General features: G+C 44.5%; 1 protein-coding gene across 1 annotated transcript in view; it reads left to right on the forward strand.

The window, feature by feature from the left end:
- Window positions 1-1,506: 1,506 nt before the first annotated feature.
- The window catches only part of casz1 (castor zinc finger 1), a 46,200-nt gene continuing 26,785 nt past the window's right edge, over window positions 1,507-20,921 (forward strand). Inside the window, 3 exon segments of the mRNA XM_030117861.1 lie at window positions 1,507-1,585; window positions 15,501-15,607; window positions 15,609-16,062. Coding sequence (XP_029973721.1) covers window positions 1,507-1,585; window positions 15,501-15,607; window positions 15,609-16,062 — 640 coding nt within the window.

A 20,921-nucleotide genomic window follows, 5' to 3' on the forward strand; every position in this document is an offset into this window, starting at 1 on the left:
GTTCTCATTACAAAGCCTGGCCTGATAATTACAGTTCTGCTCTTCAATAGCATTAGATCCAGATTAGGATCAGCACTTTACTGTAATATAAATAGTCTATAAAAGTTTGGCAGTATTTCATTTAAAAAAAAAATAAGTAGGCTTAAGTTTATTGCAGTGTTATCGTAGGACTAACTTTCACCTTGAGTCAGTTATCATGCCCTTCTTTAAGCAATAATTTCCCTCTTATTCCACCTTCTTTTTTACTGAGTTGTTAACATGGTGTCGTACACAGAAGATAATTGCAGACTTATTTAGACTCAGATAGTTGGGTCTTCCTCTTTCTCCTCGGGGTAGTCTGCCCTCACTCACAACCAAACACAGATCTGACAATCTTCAGGACAGCCAATATTCTCCAGTATTAATATTGCGCTGTGAAAAGTGCCCCACAAGTAGGAGAGAAACTAGAAATTCCCCACTGTACCCTGGCTGGGAGCCTTCAAATCTAACATGCAGGTGTCAATGAAAAGTGTGCTTTTTGGTTTTTTTTTTAATTAAAAAAAAGACCGTCAAAAAAGAGACCCGAAATGTGAGAATTGATAGACATCTGCTGCGTGCATTCATTCTTGTATGAATTCACGCACAAACACACACACACACACACACACACACACACACACACACACACACACACACACAGAGCACATGTTATCACTGTCAACAGCAGCAGTAGCAAACAGCAGCAGTGTGTACGTGTGTGTGTGTGTGTGTGTGTGTGTGTGTGTGTGTGTGTGTGTGTGTGTGTGTGTGTGTGTGTGTGTGTGTGTCCAGATCGGCTGCTGGCTCGTAGGGACCCACTGTAAGTCAATCTGTGTGCTCGTATGCCCGTGAGTGTGTTTCTCTGTGTGAGTGAGCCACTACTGTACTCCACTTGAGGAGCCGAGGCCGAGCCCGGCGGAGCAGGGCTGAACGGGGCTGGAAAGGGCCCAGGGCCAGCTCCCAGTGCGCAACTCCCACTTCACACCTGTCTCTCTCTCTCTCTCTCTCTCCCTTTCTCTCTCTCTCTCTCTCTCTCTCTCTCTCTCTCTCACATACACACACAAGCACGTGCACGCAGTCGATGCAGCCGTGCGACTCTGCGGAGGGCTCTCATTGTAGCAGTGACAGGAGGGCGCCCGTTAAGTGGCTCTCTCTTCCTGGGGCCTGTGTGTGTGCGTGTGTTTGCGCGCGCGCGTGTGTGTGTGTGTGTGTATGTGTGTGTTTTGTTCCCCCATGTGGTTGTGGGGTGGAGAAGGGCGATGAAGGACCCCTACTGGTAAAGTGGGTAAACTCGCACTGCCTAGACATCTGTGAGGAAGAGAAAGGGGGAGGGTAAGGAGGGAGGAGAGATAGACAGCAAGAGAGGAGGACAGAGTGGGAAAAAGGAAAGGAGTGAGAAAGAGAGAGGGAGGGAGAGAGAGACACAGGGGGAGAGGGGAGAGAGAGAGAGAGAGAGCAGAGCCTTGGCAGAGAGCAGTTGTGGAGAAAATGCCTTGCTTTGTGGAGAGAATCCTTCCAGGGCAGGAGGGAGAGGTGAGACAGAGCGCAGAGGGCGGTTTGCTGCCAGGTAAGACTCACACACACCTTCCTCTCACACCATCCCTCTCTCTCTCTCTCTCTCTCTCTCTCTCTCTCTCGCTCTTGCGCTCTCTCTCTCTCACTCTGACCCCCCACCCCCTCTGTTTGCCCCCTCCCTCTCCCCCCCCCCCCCCCCCCCCCCACCTTCACACAAACACACACTCAGAGGAGTTGAGTGCTACCACGAGATGAACTGGTTTGTTACTATTTGCAGTTGGCATCAATCAGGAACGCATGTGTGGTGATGTGGTGGGTGGTGTCTGTCCGTGTGTGTGTGTGTGAGTGTGTGTGTAAGTCGGGAACACAGCAGGTGTAATGTTTGATTTTTGGAAAAATGTCTTCATGAATAGATGCACGTTCGCACATGTCGCACTTCGACTATTAGTGCTGTGTTTAAATGAGCCTTAATGATCTGTTGCTTCTTCAAAAGTTTTGACTTGTGCCGGGCCTCTCAGCGCTCAGCACTCCCACTTGTTACATGTGACTCCACTCCTCTGGCTGCACAGAATTTTTCTGAAATTTCTGACTCTTCATAAATTTACTCAACTACACTTACTTAAATTAAATTTTAACCTTTTTAATCAAATATTTCTGTTTTTAGATTTGAACATTATAAATAAATTTCAGCTTCGAGCTGATAATAACACACTTTTTATAAAGTTAAAATAGAAGCATTTAAACCCCCAGGCTCTGGTGGCAAATGCAGATGTTTTCGAATCTTTCATCGAGTAATCTGGGGAGTCAGTGGAGATTGATTCGGCTGTTTAGATACAGATGTTGTGATGGAGCCATTTGTCGTCGGAGGGATTTTCCACTTTGCTGATGTAAACAGTGTCTGTTGAAAATGGGCTAAAGAGTCCTTTTCTCCCTCGTTGAGACACGGTTCTGAGAGCAATAATCCTCCTTGTGTACAATCAGATTTTCTCCTTTTGGTTAAATAAATACTGTGACTGTGAACATCAACACAGATTTACATGTGGCCCTGTGGGTGTCTGCGTCTCCGGCAGCCACGCTGCTCCAGCCTGGGCCTGATACTTCTTGTCGAGGCAGAAGTTGGCCGAGACTTAACTCCGCGCTCGCCGTTTATTTGTTTTTTATAACAAATGAAACCAGCAGAGTGAAAGGTGAAGTCAGAATTGAATTTGGCTTGCGTTACCGTGGCGATCTGGCAACCGCTCCCAAGTCCCATAGGACTGCTTTGGTTGCAGCGCGCCGGGCGCGTGTGTTTGTTATTTAACTGACGTGTGTGTGTGTGTGTGTGTGTGTGTGTGTGTGTGTGTGTGTGCGCGCGCGCATGTTTGTGTGTGCGCGTGTGTGTGTGTGTAAGTAGTGGGTGGTGGTAGCAGCATTCACGAGAGAGACATTTTACTAAGCAGACATTTCCCCCTCTGTTTTCACTCTGACCTGGTAGGAGATTGATGACTGAATTGTGGAGTACATGTTAACAGTAACTGGTGATTTATGAAGATACTTAGGGTAAGTGAGGCCGCACAGGCTGGAGAGGAAGAAAAAGATATAGCCTTTTAAGTTAATGCAAAAATATTGCCTTTTTAAGTAATAATTGTTATTACTACTGCAGGGATTTGGAGAAAGGTTTCAGTTCGACTCAGATGTGCACAAAGTGCAATGTTAAGCTTTTCCTTTTCCTTTGGCACTTCACCTTCTCGCTGAATTAAACCTTCTTCTGTCAGCCGTATAAATGAACACATATTTAACATATTTAACAGCCAGATACGTATCGGGGTAGACTCATTTCTAAATTCAAAATTTGAATTGAAAAACACTACGTTTTTCCGGGTAAACCACCATGGAAAACTTTTTCTTGGATGAACCCTTGCACTGCAACAAGTGCAGTGTGTGTTTTGGCAGCCCCTCTTAGCCAGAGATCCCTCCGAAAATCCGCATGCAATTTTAGAAGAATCAGATTCTTTCCCTTTCCTTGGCTCATGAACTCTCTTGATATTATGCACACATACACACACATACACACACACACACACACACACACACTGAATCCTCCTCTCTATTCAAATATGAGATTCAGTCCACTTGGATGTGATCTATAGCATTTTTAAGGAATAAAGCAATTTTAGGGAATATAGAATAGTGCTTCCCCTGGAAGAGGGATGGCTTTCATTTTTTTTCAAGGCACCTCTTAGACTGAGTGAAATGTTTCCCCTGTTCGCTCAGGGACGACTTTATTTCTTACCAGGGATTTAACACTCACTCAGTCCCCTCATAAATACAGCGTCCCTCAGCCCTTCGCTAGCCATAACTCATGCACTAACTCTCGAGCTAACTAAACTCATATAGCAGAGCCAACACTTGTTTGTCTTTTTACCTCAGCCTTTCTCCCTCACTCTTCCTCTCTGTCTCTTTTCCGCCTCCTCTTGCTGATTTATATGTGACACAATCTTCTCTGACTACCGCCTCACCAGGCTCCTGTGCTGATCTCCTTGGCCCACTCGTGGAGTGGATTTTAGAAGAAATGTGCATTTGAATATGAGCCAGCCTAATCTCCTTGAGGCTATTTAGAGTGAGCCTAATGCTCCAAGAATGAGCGAGAACAACACCGGGGAAAATGCGGACATCCCTCTCAGCATGTCACAACATAGCTCAGGTCTCCTCAGAATGAAGCACGTCTTTGATTTGCTGATGAAAAAAAAAAAATGTCTTCATTCAGCAAACAACAAAAAAAAAAATCCTTTTTTTCAAGGCACCTGTTGAAGCTCCAGTCTGAGAGGAAAAATCCTTGTGCCTGTGTGTGTGTGTGTGTGTGTGTGTGTGTGTGTGTGTGTGTGTGTGTGTGTGTATGTTTTTTTCCCAAATCATTTTTTTCCCTACTTATGTGCAATAAATAGCCAACCTGCAGCAGCTGATGAACTTTGAAGCCATTTAACTTTGAGCAGATGAGCGTGCTCAGGTGGGATATTACAGTGTGGCGGAAGCCTTTAGTGATCTGGTGCCGATTGGCATTTTGGGAGGAGACAGTCTTTCTGGCATGGTTCCCGTATTGGCTGTTAACAGCCTGCTGGTACCTTCTGTTCTTTCTGTTCAGTCCCACTGGCCCGACGCTGACAACTCCTCAAGCATCTGAAGACCCTCTGAAGTCAAAATCGCCCATTTTGATGTCTCATGGCAGCACTCTGCGTTTTGTTGTATTTGCGTCTGAAAACACAGGCCCTGCTTGGAGGAATTACCCTCAGCGTTCGCTGGCGTCGGATGGGGGAGGAGGGGATCTTTCCGGCCCACCACCGCAACCCCCTTCGATCTCCCCGTTCTCCTCGCTGTCCTTCCTTTTCTTTTTGATCTCGCCATCAAATCTCCCCCAGTTTTTATGAGTGACGTTTACCCGAGAGCAGCTTGGGAAATGGCTGGCTGAAGAAGACGTTTGAGAAAATGCGCCTGAGCAAGCTATCACCTTTGATAAAGCCATAGATCCAGTGGGAGAAGAAGAAGAAAGCTAAAGAGTAAGAGCATTGTTGGTAATGAAAAATGCCATGAAAGTGGAAACATCTCTCTGATCCCAGCCTGTTACACCAACAATGTATCGTACAACAGATACATCAAGCGTTTCTGTGTTGCTGCATGAACATTTGACCCAGATGACTGATGTGAGACTCGGGTACCACACTGTGCCTTTATTGCACATCAGCTGGGCACCAAATAATCTCATAATACACTGTACACACACGGCGACTCACACCGGAGCTGCCATCCACTGCGGCGCACCTTCCACCGTGTCACCAGTTGGCGAGAAGCTGGCAAGACGCTCGAGAGCGCGGCATAAAGAGAAAGAAATGACGGGGAAGTGGAGGGTAGTCGGAGGCACAGAGAGAAAGAATTGTTAGCTTTAGTAATTACTACCTCCACACAGCGAAGCGGCGGAGAGGACAGTGAGGCAAGCAAGCGCACGAAGGAGGCCCCGTGTGCAGATAATGAAGGGGTATCATTGTAGTTCTGACAGCGTTAATCTTAGAGTGCTCCACAGTGTGTGTGTGTGTGTGAGTGTGTGTGTGTGTGTCCTGTGCAGCACACTGCCAGGCTGTATGGAGGTCACGGTACCATGCCGGTGACTCTCGTCCTGCCAGCGAGCCCCTCCACCTCCGTCCCACCTGAGAGCGTCCCCACCACCTCCCTCAGCCTCCAGGTCCAGTCCTGAAACGGCGCAGCCGCTCGCTCGTCCCTCTCAAAGCAGCAGCATCACCTGTCAGCACCCAAACTTGCAGAAAACAGAGGAGGGAATAAAGGGGGAAAGGTTCAAACTTTCTTTGCGCCGCTTTTCTTCTCCTTTCTCCTTTTTTGCATTTGAAGTTGTGAGACGCTCGTTTAAGCCTCGTTGCTCACAGACACTCAACACACGAGAAAGTGTTATGAATATGTATCAACACAGCATATGGCAGCAATAGCGCTGGGACTAGGTGTGTCCAGAAGGTAGAGTGCTGCCGATGCATTATTCTCCATTCAAATTACCACGGTAAGAATGCAGCAGGGAGCTGAGAGATGTTCGCAGTGTCTTTAGACGGGGCAACAGAGGAACCTGGAGCAGGCCAAAAAAAAAAAAAAGAAAAGAAAAGAAAAGAAAGAAAAAGAACCAGCAGGAGCGGAAGAGTTGTGATGAGCACAGTAGTTGGCCATCGGAGTTTCCTTGATTTGCTAGATTTTTTTTTTCGACAGGTTCAAACCCGGCACGCTCGCTGACACGAGTGTGATTAAAAGCGATATTTCTGACACATTAGGATGCGCACAGGAAGTAACCTCCTCTAAAGCGTTCATTATTAGATGCATGACAGACCTGAATATTTATAAAATAGGTTTTAATAATTAATAGCAGCAATCTGCTCCCGTAATTCATCAGATTTGCACTTCAACAGAGTATCCGTTTTCACTTTAAAATAATAATAAGAGGAATATTAATGTTGCAGAAATGTAAAACGGGCAGCTGCTTACAGCGCAAATAGGCGAGCTCTCCATGTTCACTTCTGAGGCTTTCCTTTAACCTGTCACTTTTCAAATAAAATTACAATTTAAACCGTCAACACGGCGCCATTTGAAGAGCTTCGGTTGTTTGTGCTCAACGATTTAGTGAGTGGCTTCTCACAAATGTGGCAAGTCATGAAGGTAAAGGCGCAGGAAACAAAGTGGGTTTGGTGTAGAATGCAAAACTAGTTGCTGTGGTTTTATCAAAAGCAAATTTATTTGTTTGAGTCAACTTAGCAGCACTTCCTTTTGTATACTGACACCCAAAATAGACAGCCTTCTTTTTTTCCTGTAAAGCAGCTTTCTCGTTTCATCATTTCACAGTCAATTTTTTCTCTCGTTTTTTTTTTTTAACCCCCTGCTTTTTGTGAGTGTTGTTTTACCACTCTGTCAGATTCAGTCACTGCACCTTCCTTTCTCTTTTGAACTCCCCAAAACATAAATGTTGCTGTTTTAGGAGAAAACTGCCACATTCAGCTGAGCTTCCCGTTAACATTGAACTTTTCAGTAAAGCATTTTCTTTTCCTCTGTTTTCTCTTTTTTTTTTTTTTTTTTTTTGCCGCTGTCACTGGCGCGGCGCCGTGTTTATTATCCTCGCTGTGGATCCGTTTTTCCTGAGTGTGTAGATATGTCAGCGTGCGGATTTGACAGTGTGTGTCTCAGAGCAAGTGACGTGACCTGCAGCCAGGAGACAGAGAGGAGCAGAAGGAGAGCTCAGAGCACAGTGCCCTGCTGTCTGCGACCCGTGCTCCGTGCACACACACCACCACACACACACACACACACACACACTTCATGCCGGTTACAGTCTCTTAACATTTACAGTATGTCTACAGTGGATCGTGCACCTTCCCACACTTTTTTTTTTTTCCCAGACACACAGAAGACACTTCAAAATATGGTCACAAAGCTTGTAATCGATTACTTCCAACCTGTCAGTGAAGTGAAACTGAGCAAAGTGAAGTTCTGGCTGCAGAGTTACAGCCACGGGGTTTTAAAAATGTAAATCCCATAAGCAGGAAGCCTCATTCTCATGACTTCCTCTGTTGGTTCTACAAAGAGTGCAGTTTGATTAAAATTTAATCACCTTTCATGAGAACAATACTTTGAATACTAGAAGTGTAAAAAGTGGTTAAAAAAAAAGTTTAGAAAAACAGTTTGTGTTTTGTGTGTGTGTGTGTGTGTGTGTGTGTGAGCTATATGTTGTTTTGGGACAGGTGGAGAGAAGCTGCCCCAGTATGACATTTTTACAGGCACCTGTGATTCATTCTGCTGCATATAAAGTCCAAAAGAGGAAAGTCTGTCAGGCAGAGCAAATGTTTTAATGGGAGCCAGGGATCGATGTTGTCAGCGCAGGCATCCTGTCTGGAAATACATGCTTTTTTTTTTCTTTTTTTTTTTTTTTGGGTTAATGTCACCTCCTTCATTTTTTCAAGGATAGAGAGAGGGAGGAGAAAAATGACTTGAAAGGAGAGGAAGACGGAGGAAGGTGGGACGGGAAAAAGGAGCTCAGTGGGATCTGATGCAAACATTCCAAAGCGGGCCCGAATTTAACTGAAATTGCTTGAAAAACACTGACTCGCACTCTCATTCGCGAGGCCCTCGTATCTGAAAAACAAATTTAAAGCGTAACCTTGGAAATCAATTAAGAAGTCCCTGGGAGCTGGAAAAAAGAAGGGTAAAGTCCATCCTTCTTTTCCTTCTGCTGCCCCCTCCCCACTTGTCTTCTCCTCTCCTCCACTTAACAGGGACTCGCATCTGCCCATCAGAAAGCCGCCTTGTGTGAGGAGGCTTTGTCAGCAGGGGCTTTATTTAATTTTTTTTAACGGCACAGGGCCTTATATGCTGTCAAAATGTCTTAGGAGTCTTATTAAAGAAATGCCACAGCTCATTTCCTTGTAATGCAATTCATATGCTGGTGAAAGGGGGCATGTCTAAAGATCTAAACAGCTTTGCTTTTTAGGCTTCACATTAGGGGTTATCTGTGAGGGCTTGTCATTGATTGACATTATCAGGCCTGACAGGGCCTCATATCAAGGTTAACCTCATGGACAAAAGTGCCACCCGCATGGACACACAAGCTCGCTCCCTCACCCACACTCGTACTCGAATAAGGCACGCTCTCCTCGACTTCCTGTCGAGAGGGCTGCTACGTACATGCGCCGGCTTCGTTCGTGCGCGCGCGTATGTGTGTAAGCCAGGTGGAGATTTCCAGACTTAATTGATAACTAATGGAGCAGCGTGTGCTGAGTTTACCCCGGAGAATTGGCACTGCGAGCGCAAGTGTGTGTCCTGCAGAGAGATAGATAAAGTGGGTTAGGTGATAGTATACGGGCGCTGATGACTTACTCAGCCGCACGGTGGATTGCTGTAAATTAAATATGGCCCCAAAAGATAATAACATGGAGTGACACACACCAGTCTGGAGGCTGCTGACCTCCCAGGCAAGCGGGCCGTTCACTTCGCGGCGGAAGAAGGCGCGCCGCTAACAGCACGCAAGCGCGGCATGCGCACTCACACACGCCGCTCCCCTTCTCCCTTCCCTACGAGCCACAAAGGCAAAGAGAGATCCCCGTGACCAAAATACAACTGAAGCAGTTAATCTGTACAGATATTAGCTCAAGGGCCCTTGAGAGGTGCACCGCTGAGCCCCCTTCTCCACTGTACTACCCACACTGCCTTGCTCCCTGCGCCGAGCGCAGCAACCATGAGGGAGGGACACAGGGGTCGTCTGCTCATTTACCATGGCGGTTGGCTTATCAAATTGCACTCTTGGCGTCTTGAAAGTGAACGCGAGCTTCAAAACAAATCTGCGAGAATAAATTTCCCTTGTTTCAGTCCTGGGAAGCGGAGGGCTGCGTGAGATTCAGGATTTTTTTAAAGCAAAGTTTTTCATCTCCTGCGACAGACTTAGAAATTAAGTCCTCATCTGGCGCCATCTGCGAGTCCAGATTTGATGTACAATTTTAACTAGTTAGCCGTGTGTCCCATGAATTACCCTGAGCAGCAAACTGAATAAAAGTTGGCTGTTTTGGTACGAGGCTGTCACAACGGCTCTTGTCACTCATGTCAGATTGTTTATTTCTTTTTTTTTTTTTTTTCTCCCTTAGACCATTTTAGATTGCTTGTCCTCTGTTCTGGAAAATACCATAATTACCCTGTTTGTGATGAAGCCACAGGGCGTATTTGTCCTCAGATCTCAACTTTCCTGTTTGATTGCCCTCAAGTTCAGTGTCTTTCCTCTTTCATGTGTGCTTGAAATATACATTGTTTTCTTCGGTCATTGTCCTGCGCGCTCAGCGAGTGCGTTACTGGTGTGTCCTCCAGTGTCTTGTTTGTGTTTTTTTCGGCGGTGTGACGGGAGCGTGGCTCTTGGCTGAGGGCTCGTGTTTGATAACAGCCCATGGACGAAGCTGAAGTGAAATCGTCCAAACGGGTCCTTCAAGGTCAGCAGCTCCAGAAAGACAACAGACAGTGTACAAGGTCACATTCTGCCCTAAAAGCAATAAGTGCTTTATTGACAAAAAAAAAAAAGAAGGGAAAAAAAACCCCAACAACAACAACAAGCGGGCAGATGTGCAACCAACTGATTAATAATAAAATAGATCTGTGAGAGAAGGGGAGGTGGTGATGTGTGTGTGTGTGTGTGTGTGTGTGTGTGTGTGTGTGTGTGTGTGTGGTGTGTGGTGTGTGTGTGTGTGTGTGTGTGGCGGGGGGGGGGTGCAGCCACCTCGTCCATGTGTCTGAGTACTGCATGTGTGTATCCGCCTGCATGTGTGTACAGTAGCTCTGCAGGAAGGCATTGATCTAAAACCTAAAAAATCCAATAGAAATCCAGTGGTTAAAAAAAGAACAAAATGTGACAGATTAGTGCTGGTGGCACTTTTCCGAGTTACACACTCTCTTCCTCTCTCGTCATGCCGGGATCATTTCATCAGTAAAGTACAGTGTAAAATTCCTAAATTCCTTGTGCTCCTAGTTCTTCTGCTATATATGATAGAGACGACAGCCACCCTTGGTTCTTTTCTCTTTTCCGTCACTTTATGAACAATGTGCCTTTTGTACTGCACCTACTGTGCTATTACCGTTTATGAAAATAAGCAGAGGGTCTGGCTGTCGTCATCTTTTATGTGCCTTTATGTTCTTTCTTATGCGCTCGCCGAGTCTCCTTTTCTCTCCCGTTTTTCCCCACCTGGCAGAACCTGCCAAGCGAGCGGAGCTCCAAAGTGGATCAGTCGGCAGTAGATTTAGATTCGAGGTGGGGAGAGCTGAGTCCCAGTTGCAGCTGAAACTGTTGCTTGAAGAAGACTCCGAGGGGCAGGAAAGCTGGGAGATTTCCATATGCTTTGCCACCCCTCTCCTACCTCTGTGATCACCTACACGAGTCCCCCCCCCCCCCCCCCCACCCCCGTCAACCCCTGCCTTTCTTGCTCTCTGGTAGTGTAAATCTGACTTTACAGCCCCCTCTTTAATTCCCTTCTCTGCATAAACTTCTCCTCAGATGTGCCCACCCCAAACCCCCATCTATCAACTAGTTGGCAATGGCATTGTTTTTAATCATCAGAACCTCAAAATTATTATTATCGCTTCTGATGCGGCAATTAAAACTTCAGGTCAGAGGCACAACGAGCGGTGATCAGCAGCCGAGCTGAGAAGTTTTAATTAGACGATCAGAACCATTAATGCACAAAAAAAGGTGTGCGCTGGGAAATTAACGGGAACGTCTTAATCAGGGTTAGCGACTCCGAAGAGGAGTCAAGTGAACAGAGAGCAAAAAACAAATCATTTCCGCACCACTGGGACAAAACTCAATTAAATATGCATGCGGAAAAATGGAAATTTCCCAGCATCGGCTGCACCGACTGTTAGAAAACTGTGGCAAAATCTCACGGCGGGGTCGCCGACCTGCTTATTGTTATTCCCCTGTAATAAAAATGAGAGAGGGGCCAGATGCTGGGGTCTGGGTGCAGTGGCGTAGTTGTCCATCAGTGGCTTTCCGCTTGACTTCCTTGCGGCTGCCGCAGCCTCTCTACCATGCAGGGGGAAGAGAGAGGAGAGGAAAACATTCTCTTCCTGCAAGCCGTAAATTTACAAAAATAAAAACATGGTAATTTTCAGGTGTGTCTGTGTATGTTTGCCTGTGTGGCTCAGTGATTTCGCTGAGACACACATGCACGCTCGCTCTCTCTCGCACGTACATCTCCCTCGAGAGCGAGAGACATGAAAGGTTCACTGAGCTACACACGGGGAGCCGCAGCCTTGTCGGTTAATCTGCCAAAGGTTCATAAAGTTATAAGTGGACTTTTTTTAAAGAGCTACTGCAACTCTCGGTTGCATATTTTAAAATAATCCTGAGCTGAACAGACGTCTCCCAGACCCTGTTTGTATTAATTAACTTGAGATATTGCGGGGGGCTTGTCCCTGTGTCAGTCATGTTGGAACCCAGCAGGAATCTACAATAGGCCTTGTATCTGTGTTTGATTAGTTGGAGAGATAAGCTTCAGTTTAAACAGGTAATATCTACCTCTCTTATATACAGACCCCTCCTGTGTGCTCGCTCCATACAAACTAAAGCACTGCAGGGAGGTGGTGTGTTTATGGGGCAGCGCTGCTCCCTGAATTAAAAACAAAGTCAACTTAATTTTCTATACATCATACATACATTTGCCGTAAGGAGACGACACCGAGCACTCTGGGCATGACCTGCATGGTCTCGTATGTCTGAGAGAGGTAAAGCCATGACCCCGCCAGTCACAACCACTTTTTAACTCCCACATCTTTTACCCGCCGCTGCCTTGATTACAGTCTGCGCACGTTCACACAAATAATGCACTTCCAACAGCGTTATTAGGATTTGAAACACCACTTGATTGGGCATGATATCATTCTGGCACACAAACAGACACTCTGCATCAAAAACCAACAAGACCTGTGGGGCTTATAGCGGTGGAGTAGTGAGCGCAGAGGGCTCGACTCGAACACAAGCTGTGTCATCCGGCGCTGAGAAGAAGCAGATATTGCTTCGATTCACTGATGGTCCTCTTTTTTCTTTTCTTTCTTTTTTTTTTTTTTTTTTTTTGATTGAAGATGAAAAGGAACCTGGCCTTGTCCAAATGTATTCAAAATAGTTTCTTGACTTTTTTCCTGGGGTTTTGGCCTTATACAGACACTTTGCGGTGCTCCTTTGCAGCCCTGCACTGTTTCCAGTAAAAATAATGTCACTGTTAACATAAGCAGTTGGAAAAAATTAGTTTCAGCTGTTGTGTTCACATTCAAACCTGCCTATTTTTTTTTCCGACTCCCAGTGCTTACTGAGGTGTCTCCTCCTTGGCAATTAGCACACCAGGCTAAAACAGACTGTAAATAATGTCCAACGCATGTGACAGTGTTGTTTTTCTTTCTGATATTCATTAATAAGGCAGAATGCTTACTGGACTCTCGGGGAGGTGGGGGAGCTGGTCCCAGAGGGAAAAGTTGTTCTTTCATGTAGGTCCCCGCAGATTTTATCTCATTGTACGCTATCATGCACACAAACGACTTGAGGTAAACAGCTTAGCGTTGCCATAGCAATCCTTATTGTAAGCAATGGCAAAAAAAAATCTGCCGTTGACAGAAACCCACAGCATAAATAATAGTTCCGACTGCCTCCATAAACCGTTGAACCTTAACATGTTCCTCCTCAGGGGAAGCTCACAATATTTAATTTGTTCTAAATCATGCCTACCTTTGAAAAGAAAAACACTGAAAATGTGCTTTAATGTCTGATAATTCCGCTTGAGGCCTGCTCGGATACTCAGGCAGTAGCACTTGGTCCTCCACTTCTGCCCCTTATTGTTAACAGAAAACCATACATAAATAGGCACTAATGGAAAGAAACAACTGTGTAGGGGTCATTTCCTACAAGGAGCTTGAGATTGCAGTACAAAGGAAATCGGTAGTTAAAGCATGAAATACTAAGCACAGTAAACAGAAAAAATGACCTCCACAGCAACACCCAAATGACCTCAATCTTCCTTTGGAGAGTATTTCTGTAAGAAAAAAAAAAAACTTGAAAATTTATGTCTTCCACTTCCTAATAGTTTTTCCAGCTGATTTTTTTTCCCCTCAAATTTGCTGTCTTCTAAAAAAGGTGAACCCATTCACCCCCGCCTGCAATTGTCTAACACTAAATCGTACAGTAATGCGTACCGTGATATACGGTCCCCTCAAAACTACATAATTCCTGCAGTCATTGTTCAGAGAGGAAGCCGCGCAATGTAAATACAGTAACTGAGAAAGCATGTGTGGGTAGGACGGGGCGCATTGTCTGGAGACTGGGGGTGATCTGTAAACTCCTTCAAATTGCATATCCTCTAATGATTCCACAGCTTTGCAAAAGAAAATGAAAACAGGATTTTATGTTGCGCCGATGTGATTTACATAATGCCGGCAATGGCTGCACACATGATTGTGCTTGGCTTATGGCTGAGGGAAAATGAAGAGGCTCGTACTCGTTGATACAGAAAGTGAATTGAGTCTTTAAGATAGAACTTTGTTACCTCTGATATCGCACATTTTTCTCCCTTGAAACGGTGTGTCCGTAAGTCAATATTGAGTATTATCTTAACCACAGTGCGGCTGAGTTAAAATTCAATATAATATCACATTGGGAGAAATATCTCTATTGTGGTGTGGTTGTTTTTTAACTGCTTTCATGGAGCCTCAAAGCTTTACTCACTGCTGAATACAAATAAGGACGCAGGTAACATCTGTGTTGAAATCCCCGGTGATTCTGCTACTTTCTCTTCTTTTTTTAAATTTTTTTTGATATTATAAATATCGCATTAATCGCTGTCACCTCCTACATGCTTTTAAAGTGTTTACAAATTACCCAGAAAATGCAGGGGGTAGGGGTGAACTTTGGGGAGCTCGGGGAATAAAGTGAAAGGTAACAGAGTGCAGTTTCTGCCCTAAAAAGGCAGCTCTGGATATGGAATGCCACAGGCAGCTGTTACCGCCTCATCAGAGGACATGTTATAAAGATAGCCCCCACTTGGGTTGAAATAATGCCACCCATTCCTGCCCCAAAGCACACTCTATCATGTGCTATTGTTCGGGGAGGCCACACCGGGGGAAAAAATGCTGAGACTTGTTTAAGCATATATAATGTCTTGTTAAGTGAAGACATATAAAACACAGCAACTACAAGGCTTTTTTTTTTTATATAGTATATATACATAGCTTTTTATTTTCCCTTTAATAAAGTGGAACCAGTAGCCTCCACAGGAGCAGTTGTTGAGTTTAATCTTACTGAAAAGCCAATATGAGATCATGGCTTCAGAAAAAGCCCAAAAGTGCTCAGCGCTTTCTCTCCACATCCTGACAGCTTTAATGCTGCGCAGCCCCCCACTCAGTGGCAGGACCACAGCCTCTTGAGGTGAGAGTGAAGATAACATTTCAGTGTCTCTATAGCGCTGTCATGTGAAGGATTATGTAGCCGTGTATTTGGCGCTTGTCGTACTGTAGGGGGTCTGATACCTATCTGCCTGTGGTTTCAGCTGCCTTTTTTCCCCCCTCCTCCTTTCCGTTCTTTTTTTTTTTTTTTTTTTTCCACCGCCGTGTTAAACTCCGAGCTGACCAAAGAACTGTGACTTACAAAGATATGTACAGTATCTCCGCGTGTCCTTCCAGTCGTGTGCTGTTATTGTTAAGTGCTTTTGGATGTTATTAATAGCAGCCGTCACTGTTGTCTGCGTCAGTTTGTTTTTCCACTCTGATGTTTAAAATCAGTAGGACGTTACTGACGATGAAAAAGTTGCTTTCACGCTGAGACCGAGAGCGCGGTCTGGACCTCGTTTCGAGTCGCTTATGATTTAGTGAGCGAGTGATTCTACGAATCGCTAACCTTGAGATTTTTCTTGTTCTTGTTCTTTTTTTTTTTACAGCTGAAAGGAGTTTATGCACTGAAACGACCTCAGGAAAATCCAAGATGGCCGCCAAAAGGAAAGGTGGCCTAAAACTCAATGCTATCTGTGCCAAGCTGAGCCGCAGGTGGTGTTCGACAAGCAAGCTCCCAGAATGCCGAGGGAGACCAGAGCGTGGCGGAGAACAGCGAGCGTGGCAGTTCCCACTACGATGACAACGAGACCAACTTCCCCGAGAGCCTGAGCCTGAGTCAGAGCCTGGAGGAGGACCAGAAGAGACGCGAGGCCATTGAGAAGTGGGTCAACGGCGAGTACGGCGATGAGCCGCTGGCTCCCGAGGACGAGCAGGAGCACAAACTGAAAGTCAGCAATGACGAAGACGGCCCCCCTGAGGGCGTGTACATGGTACAGCCCAAAGGCTGCAGCGACGAGGAAGACAATGCGGAGGAGGCCGAACCTGCGGCGGGGTCACAGGACGGCAGTTACCAAGATGACAAAGAAACCGAAGAGAGGTCTTCAAAAGACGACGCCTACATGCCGCCAAGCGAGCCCCAGAGTCGCCAAGCACCTTTCTCCTCTCCAGGTACCTTTTGACAGCGTCCTCTGATCATTGTCTGTCCTCTGACCCACACGGTGATCCACCCCGCACCTCTTTATACATCCTTAACCCATACTACCTTGCCCTTTCAGAACATTCCGCTCCATAGCATTAAGGGGCAAAGGCTCAGATAGAGGAGAGGTGACTTTGCCACATCCACATAAGCTTAAGTGTGCCCATTATTGGAAAGAGAAGCTCTAGAGTTACATCATGAATAGCCAGTGACATTATTACTCTAAAGACAGATTCACTGGCAGGCCGAGGGGGAAAACTGGAACTTGTGTGTGGTTAGCTGTATGAAGAAATTCACCAACGCAGTCGGCTCACAACGTGAGGCATTTAGGCGTTTATGCATTCTCCCAGCAGCTGAGGGCCAAGAGCGCATGGCAGGGCCGGGCTAAGCTTCATATTACACCCAGGATTACATATTGAGTCTTTGATTTTTTTCCCTAAGCTCACTAAACTTAGCTACTGCTCCAAGCTCCTCTGTTACACAGAGAAGTCGTCCATGGAGGAGTTTTGAGAAGAAGAAAAAAAAAAGGGGCTGTTGTCAAATCCAGGAGATCAGTTGTCAAATAGTCTGAAATAAGGAAGTTAGATTTCCATGCCATTATCAAACAAAAGTGTTATCGTGCATTTATATTTCTTTTCAGATATGAACACTTTTTAATACAATCCCTGAAACCATGTGCTCTGATAAATGACTCTTAGTAACCTTTGTTTAATTGTAATATGACGTTCCCTCGGTATAATTCACTGATTATCAAGCAGATAGGGACCCGGTGGAGACTTTCAACTGTCACTCTGAAGAAGGAAAGAGTTCACTGCACAAACAATCTTTAAGAAAGTTGCTGTTTAGTGTATACACTTTGGACCCTTGAAACTCGGACGCATTTGCACGCCTGGAAAGATTGCCTTGAATAGCAGAAGTTAAAACACAGAGCTGTGAAAAGAAGAGGGGGGGGGGAGGAGAAAAAAAAAGCATTGCTCGGTTATATGAATAGATAAAGCCTGTTTCTCAGACGCACACGAAAAGAAGCAATTGCCAGTGAGACCGGTTGTTGCGGTACAAAACAAGTTCTGTTTGCGTTTGCTCACCTAAGTTTAACTGTTTTTTTTTTGCTTTCATCTCGGTTTAGCTTTGCACCTCAGAGTCTTGTACGCGTGCTCCCTTTCTGTCTTCTTTTCTTTCTTTTTTCACCAACTGTACATCTCTCGCTCTGGCCACACACGCACACGCACACACACACACACACACACACACACACAATTGGGGCAGGGGCTTCTCAGGAAAGCAGAGCATGTTTCATCTCAGAGGCATATGACAAAGGTGTTGTGGTTTTAATTAGTCATTTTGTTTATTTCAAGACCTTAAAAAAAGCCGATCGGTAAATATGTGTTACTGTTGTAAAGCAGGCCTTACACCTTTCTCTCCACTACTTCTTTTTGCGTCTTTAAATCTCACAACAAAGCCCGTGTTTGAAGACTGCAGGGAGAGCACACTGCATCAGTTGCAAATCTTGTCTTTGGAGTTTTTTTTTTTTTTTTCAGAGTTGCTCTTTGTTGATTGTAACTAGGGCATCTATATTGCCATGTTTCTGCTCAGCTCACAATTAAAACATTTCTCTCTCTCTCTCTCTCTCTCTCTCTCTCTCTCTCTCTCCCTCTCTCTCTTTCTCTCGCCGCTGTCTTTCAAAGGCTGATGTGGAGTGCACATAATTATGCATATAAACATAGTGGCTTAATTATCTCTCACAACATCAGTGACAATGTAATTAACAAACATTGCAAGATCAATGAGAGAAACTGCGACCTTCAAAACATTTAACTCCTCACATTGAGGCATCGTGCGGATTTCCTATCAGTGCAAAACCCCAGAATACTTTTCCTAGATAATTTAGATGTCGCATTAAAGCCCTCATAAGCCAGCCAATGGGAAAAAAAAAACCCCTCCAATGAATAAAAACTATGAAAGCAATGACAGAGATGCTCATAGCGATGGATCAAACAGGCTTGACCATGACTTCCATTTGCAATTCTGGGTTCACTGTAAAAGGTTATTGTTCATTTCAAGCTATTTCAAAGCCCTCTCTATTTGCTGCCTGTTAATTAACTAACCCGACAGTGAGGAAGTTTGAAGCCCCGTTTTTTTTTTGTGTGCGTGTGTGTGTGTGTGTGTGGCAAATTACTCCAAACAAATGCACATAATGTCATTTATTCAAAGCAAGTCTTTATTAGCATACCACTGTCCATTTAAACAAAACACACTTAAACTAATTCACTGACATGAGCATAAATAGCTTTTTAAAACTCGTATTTAAATTATTGTGGCTTATTAAATAATCCCACAATTCAGCGCTTTTAACTGATGAAACTCGACTGCGGACAATGCAACTTATTAAATGTTATTTATGGTGCATGTGTGTTTTTAAAGTGACACTGTTTAGAAAGTACTCAGACTCTGGGCTCGTCCATATATAGCCGCCTGCACGCATCTTTATCATCAGCAACACCTCTGCCTCTCAGTCCTGTGAGCGGCGAGGCCGTGCCACACCGATGGCCATGTTTGGTCTGCAAAACGAGGTATAAAGCCCATCTCTTATCATATCTGAGAGGAAAAATGTGCCCTAATTGTCACAAATATAGACCACGCAGACCTCTGTCGTGTGTTGCATTTTGTTTGCCTGAAGTGTCGAGATTAGCGAGCCCTTCTTTGCAGCTTTTCCAGTGACACCCGAGTAGGTGCAGAAAGATAAAGCCACGTGTTCCTGAGCAGGAAGGAAATGCGCGAAGGAAAGTAGAAATGATTGAATTTGGGCTACTTTAAAGCCGTGCGCCCTGCACAGCTTCCCACCTGGTGTCACATGACATAATTAATAGGCAGCCGGATAGTGCTTAAGTAGAAAACCTCATTTACATGGTGTTTTAGAAAGGTTATCTCCTCGCAGTCCCTGTCATAATCCCTCGCAGTCCATTCATTTTCCTCTCATGATAGCCCCTCACTGGTGAACTAGACAGTTTTTTAGGAAGGAAGCAAATATGAAGAAATCTCTTCATTTTATGCGTTTTTCTTTAATTTGTTACCTGCAGTGAAAGAGCAGGTCTAAACCTTTTCATTGCAGGAATGTCAGATGTATTTGACCAGTTGGTTCAAACCAACCTGGCAGAGGGCTCGGTAACGTAATGACTGTGCATAATGTTAAAATTCCAGTAAAGAAATTAATGTGATTTTTCAATAGAATTAAATGCTATTCCAAATGTGTCCTCTGGGAGTGGAGACACAGCATTTTTCCCATTTCCGCTAATATCACGTTGTTCAAATTAGCCTTTGTACAAAAGATTTCATTAAATGTTAACATTTTCAGTTTGCACTTTTTTTTTTTGCATTTAAATACAAAACTGCCTTTATTAGTTTCACAATCTCATTTTCAATCATAATAACATTTATGTTAGTGATTCCAAGAAGGTTTTATTAGGACACATTTCTATTTGTTTGTTCCCTTGCGGTGTTTGTTTGAATATTAAACTTCAGCCGGTAAAGAGAAGTTCCTTTTTCCTCCCTATTACCATTGAGGGTGTGTCAGCACTAACTTTAGAGCTATATGATATACTGTGACCTGGGACGGCCTTATAAATACTGAAGCAATAAAATCCAAACAAGGCGTATGGTTACCGACACCTACATCCATCTAGAAGAATGTTTATCCAGACGTCATTTCAGTGTATTTTTGATGATCTTTTATGCCACTATTAGTTTTAAAACAGCACACCAGTGCAGACTAAAGTGTTGTACTGCACATTTAATTTGTGTATATACAGTATGTCACTTTGTGGTTGCACTACATGCAAAAACAGAGCAGAGTTGATACAACAATCTGTGGCAAACATGTAGGTGTTTTCTCCCAAATACCTGATCCATTTCTCTTAAATTTTTCATGCCCCTTCGATCTGCCGGATCCTCTTTCATACTGATTCACTGAGCAGGGGAACAACCCCAACACAGTGAATGGAAATTTGGGGATTATTTTACATGCCGTGCAGGAGATGTGAAAAGCAGGGCACGGCGACTGATTTAGCAATAACCGAGAAATATGAGACAGAAGTGAAATATTTGTGTATTAATTACCCCAGCGGTAGGTGGTGTCACCTTTGGCCGGCTCATGTGTACCGGGGTGGCGAAAACAGCAATAAAACCATTTTTTAAAAAAGATTTTGGACTCTGTCCCCTGTCACCGTGCCAAGGTAGAATTAAAGAGGCCAAAGGTATCACATGGCTCGGGAGAAAATGATCATCCAGTGCATGAGGTCTTGTAATTTGCCTAATAAGGTAGGTCATATTTTCAGATATTTGTTAGATCTACAAAAAACAACACAGAAAAACAGCGCTTGTCTCGCTCTCGCTCTCACTTTTCTTTGTACTGTTTCCATGCGCCCTTACTCATAGCTTAGTCCCCGGCCAAATCATCTTTCCCTTTTCCCCACTCTCTGACCCCTCGCGCTAACCTGGATGAAAGTTAATGGGGCAGAATTAATCTCCACATAATGCAATTAAACTATACATTGAGTGTATTTCGCCAGTGTCCTTGGGGAAGTTGTCCAATTTAATGGACTCTTTAAACGAAAGTGATGTTTCAGTTCACAAATGTGCAAAAAGAGGAAAGGGTGCATTCCTTTCACTTTTGAAGGTGACACAATAATCATGGTGTTTTAAAATCCCTTGCACTATGCCTCATGGGGAATTTAATGAAATGCACTTAACATGCCATAATTTCTCTGCAGATAGTACTTAAAACTCTGACATTTAATAACATTGACCATTAGTCAGTAAACATTTACAGTTAAAT

The sequence above is a fragment of the Salarias fasciatus genome, chromosome 20, assembly GCF_902148845.1.
Source record: "Salarias fasciatus chromosome 20, fSalaFa1.1, whole genome shotgun sequence".
Classification (NCBI taxonomy): domain Eukaryota; kingdom Metazoa; phylum Chordata; class Actinopteri; order Blenniiformes; family Blenniidae; genus Salarias; species Salarias fasciatus.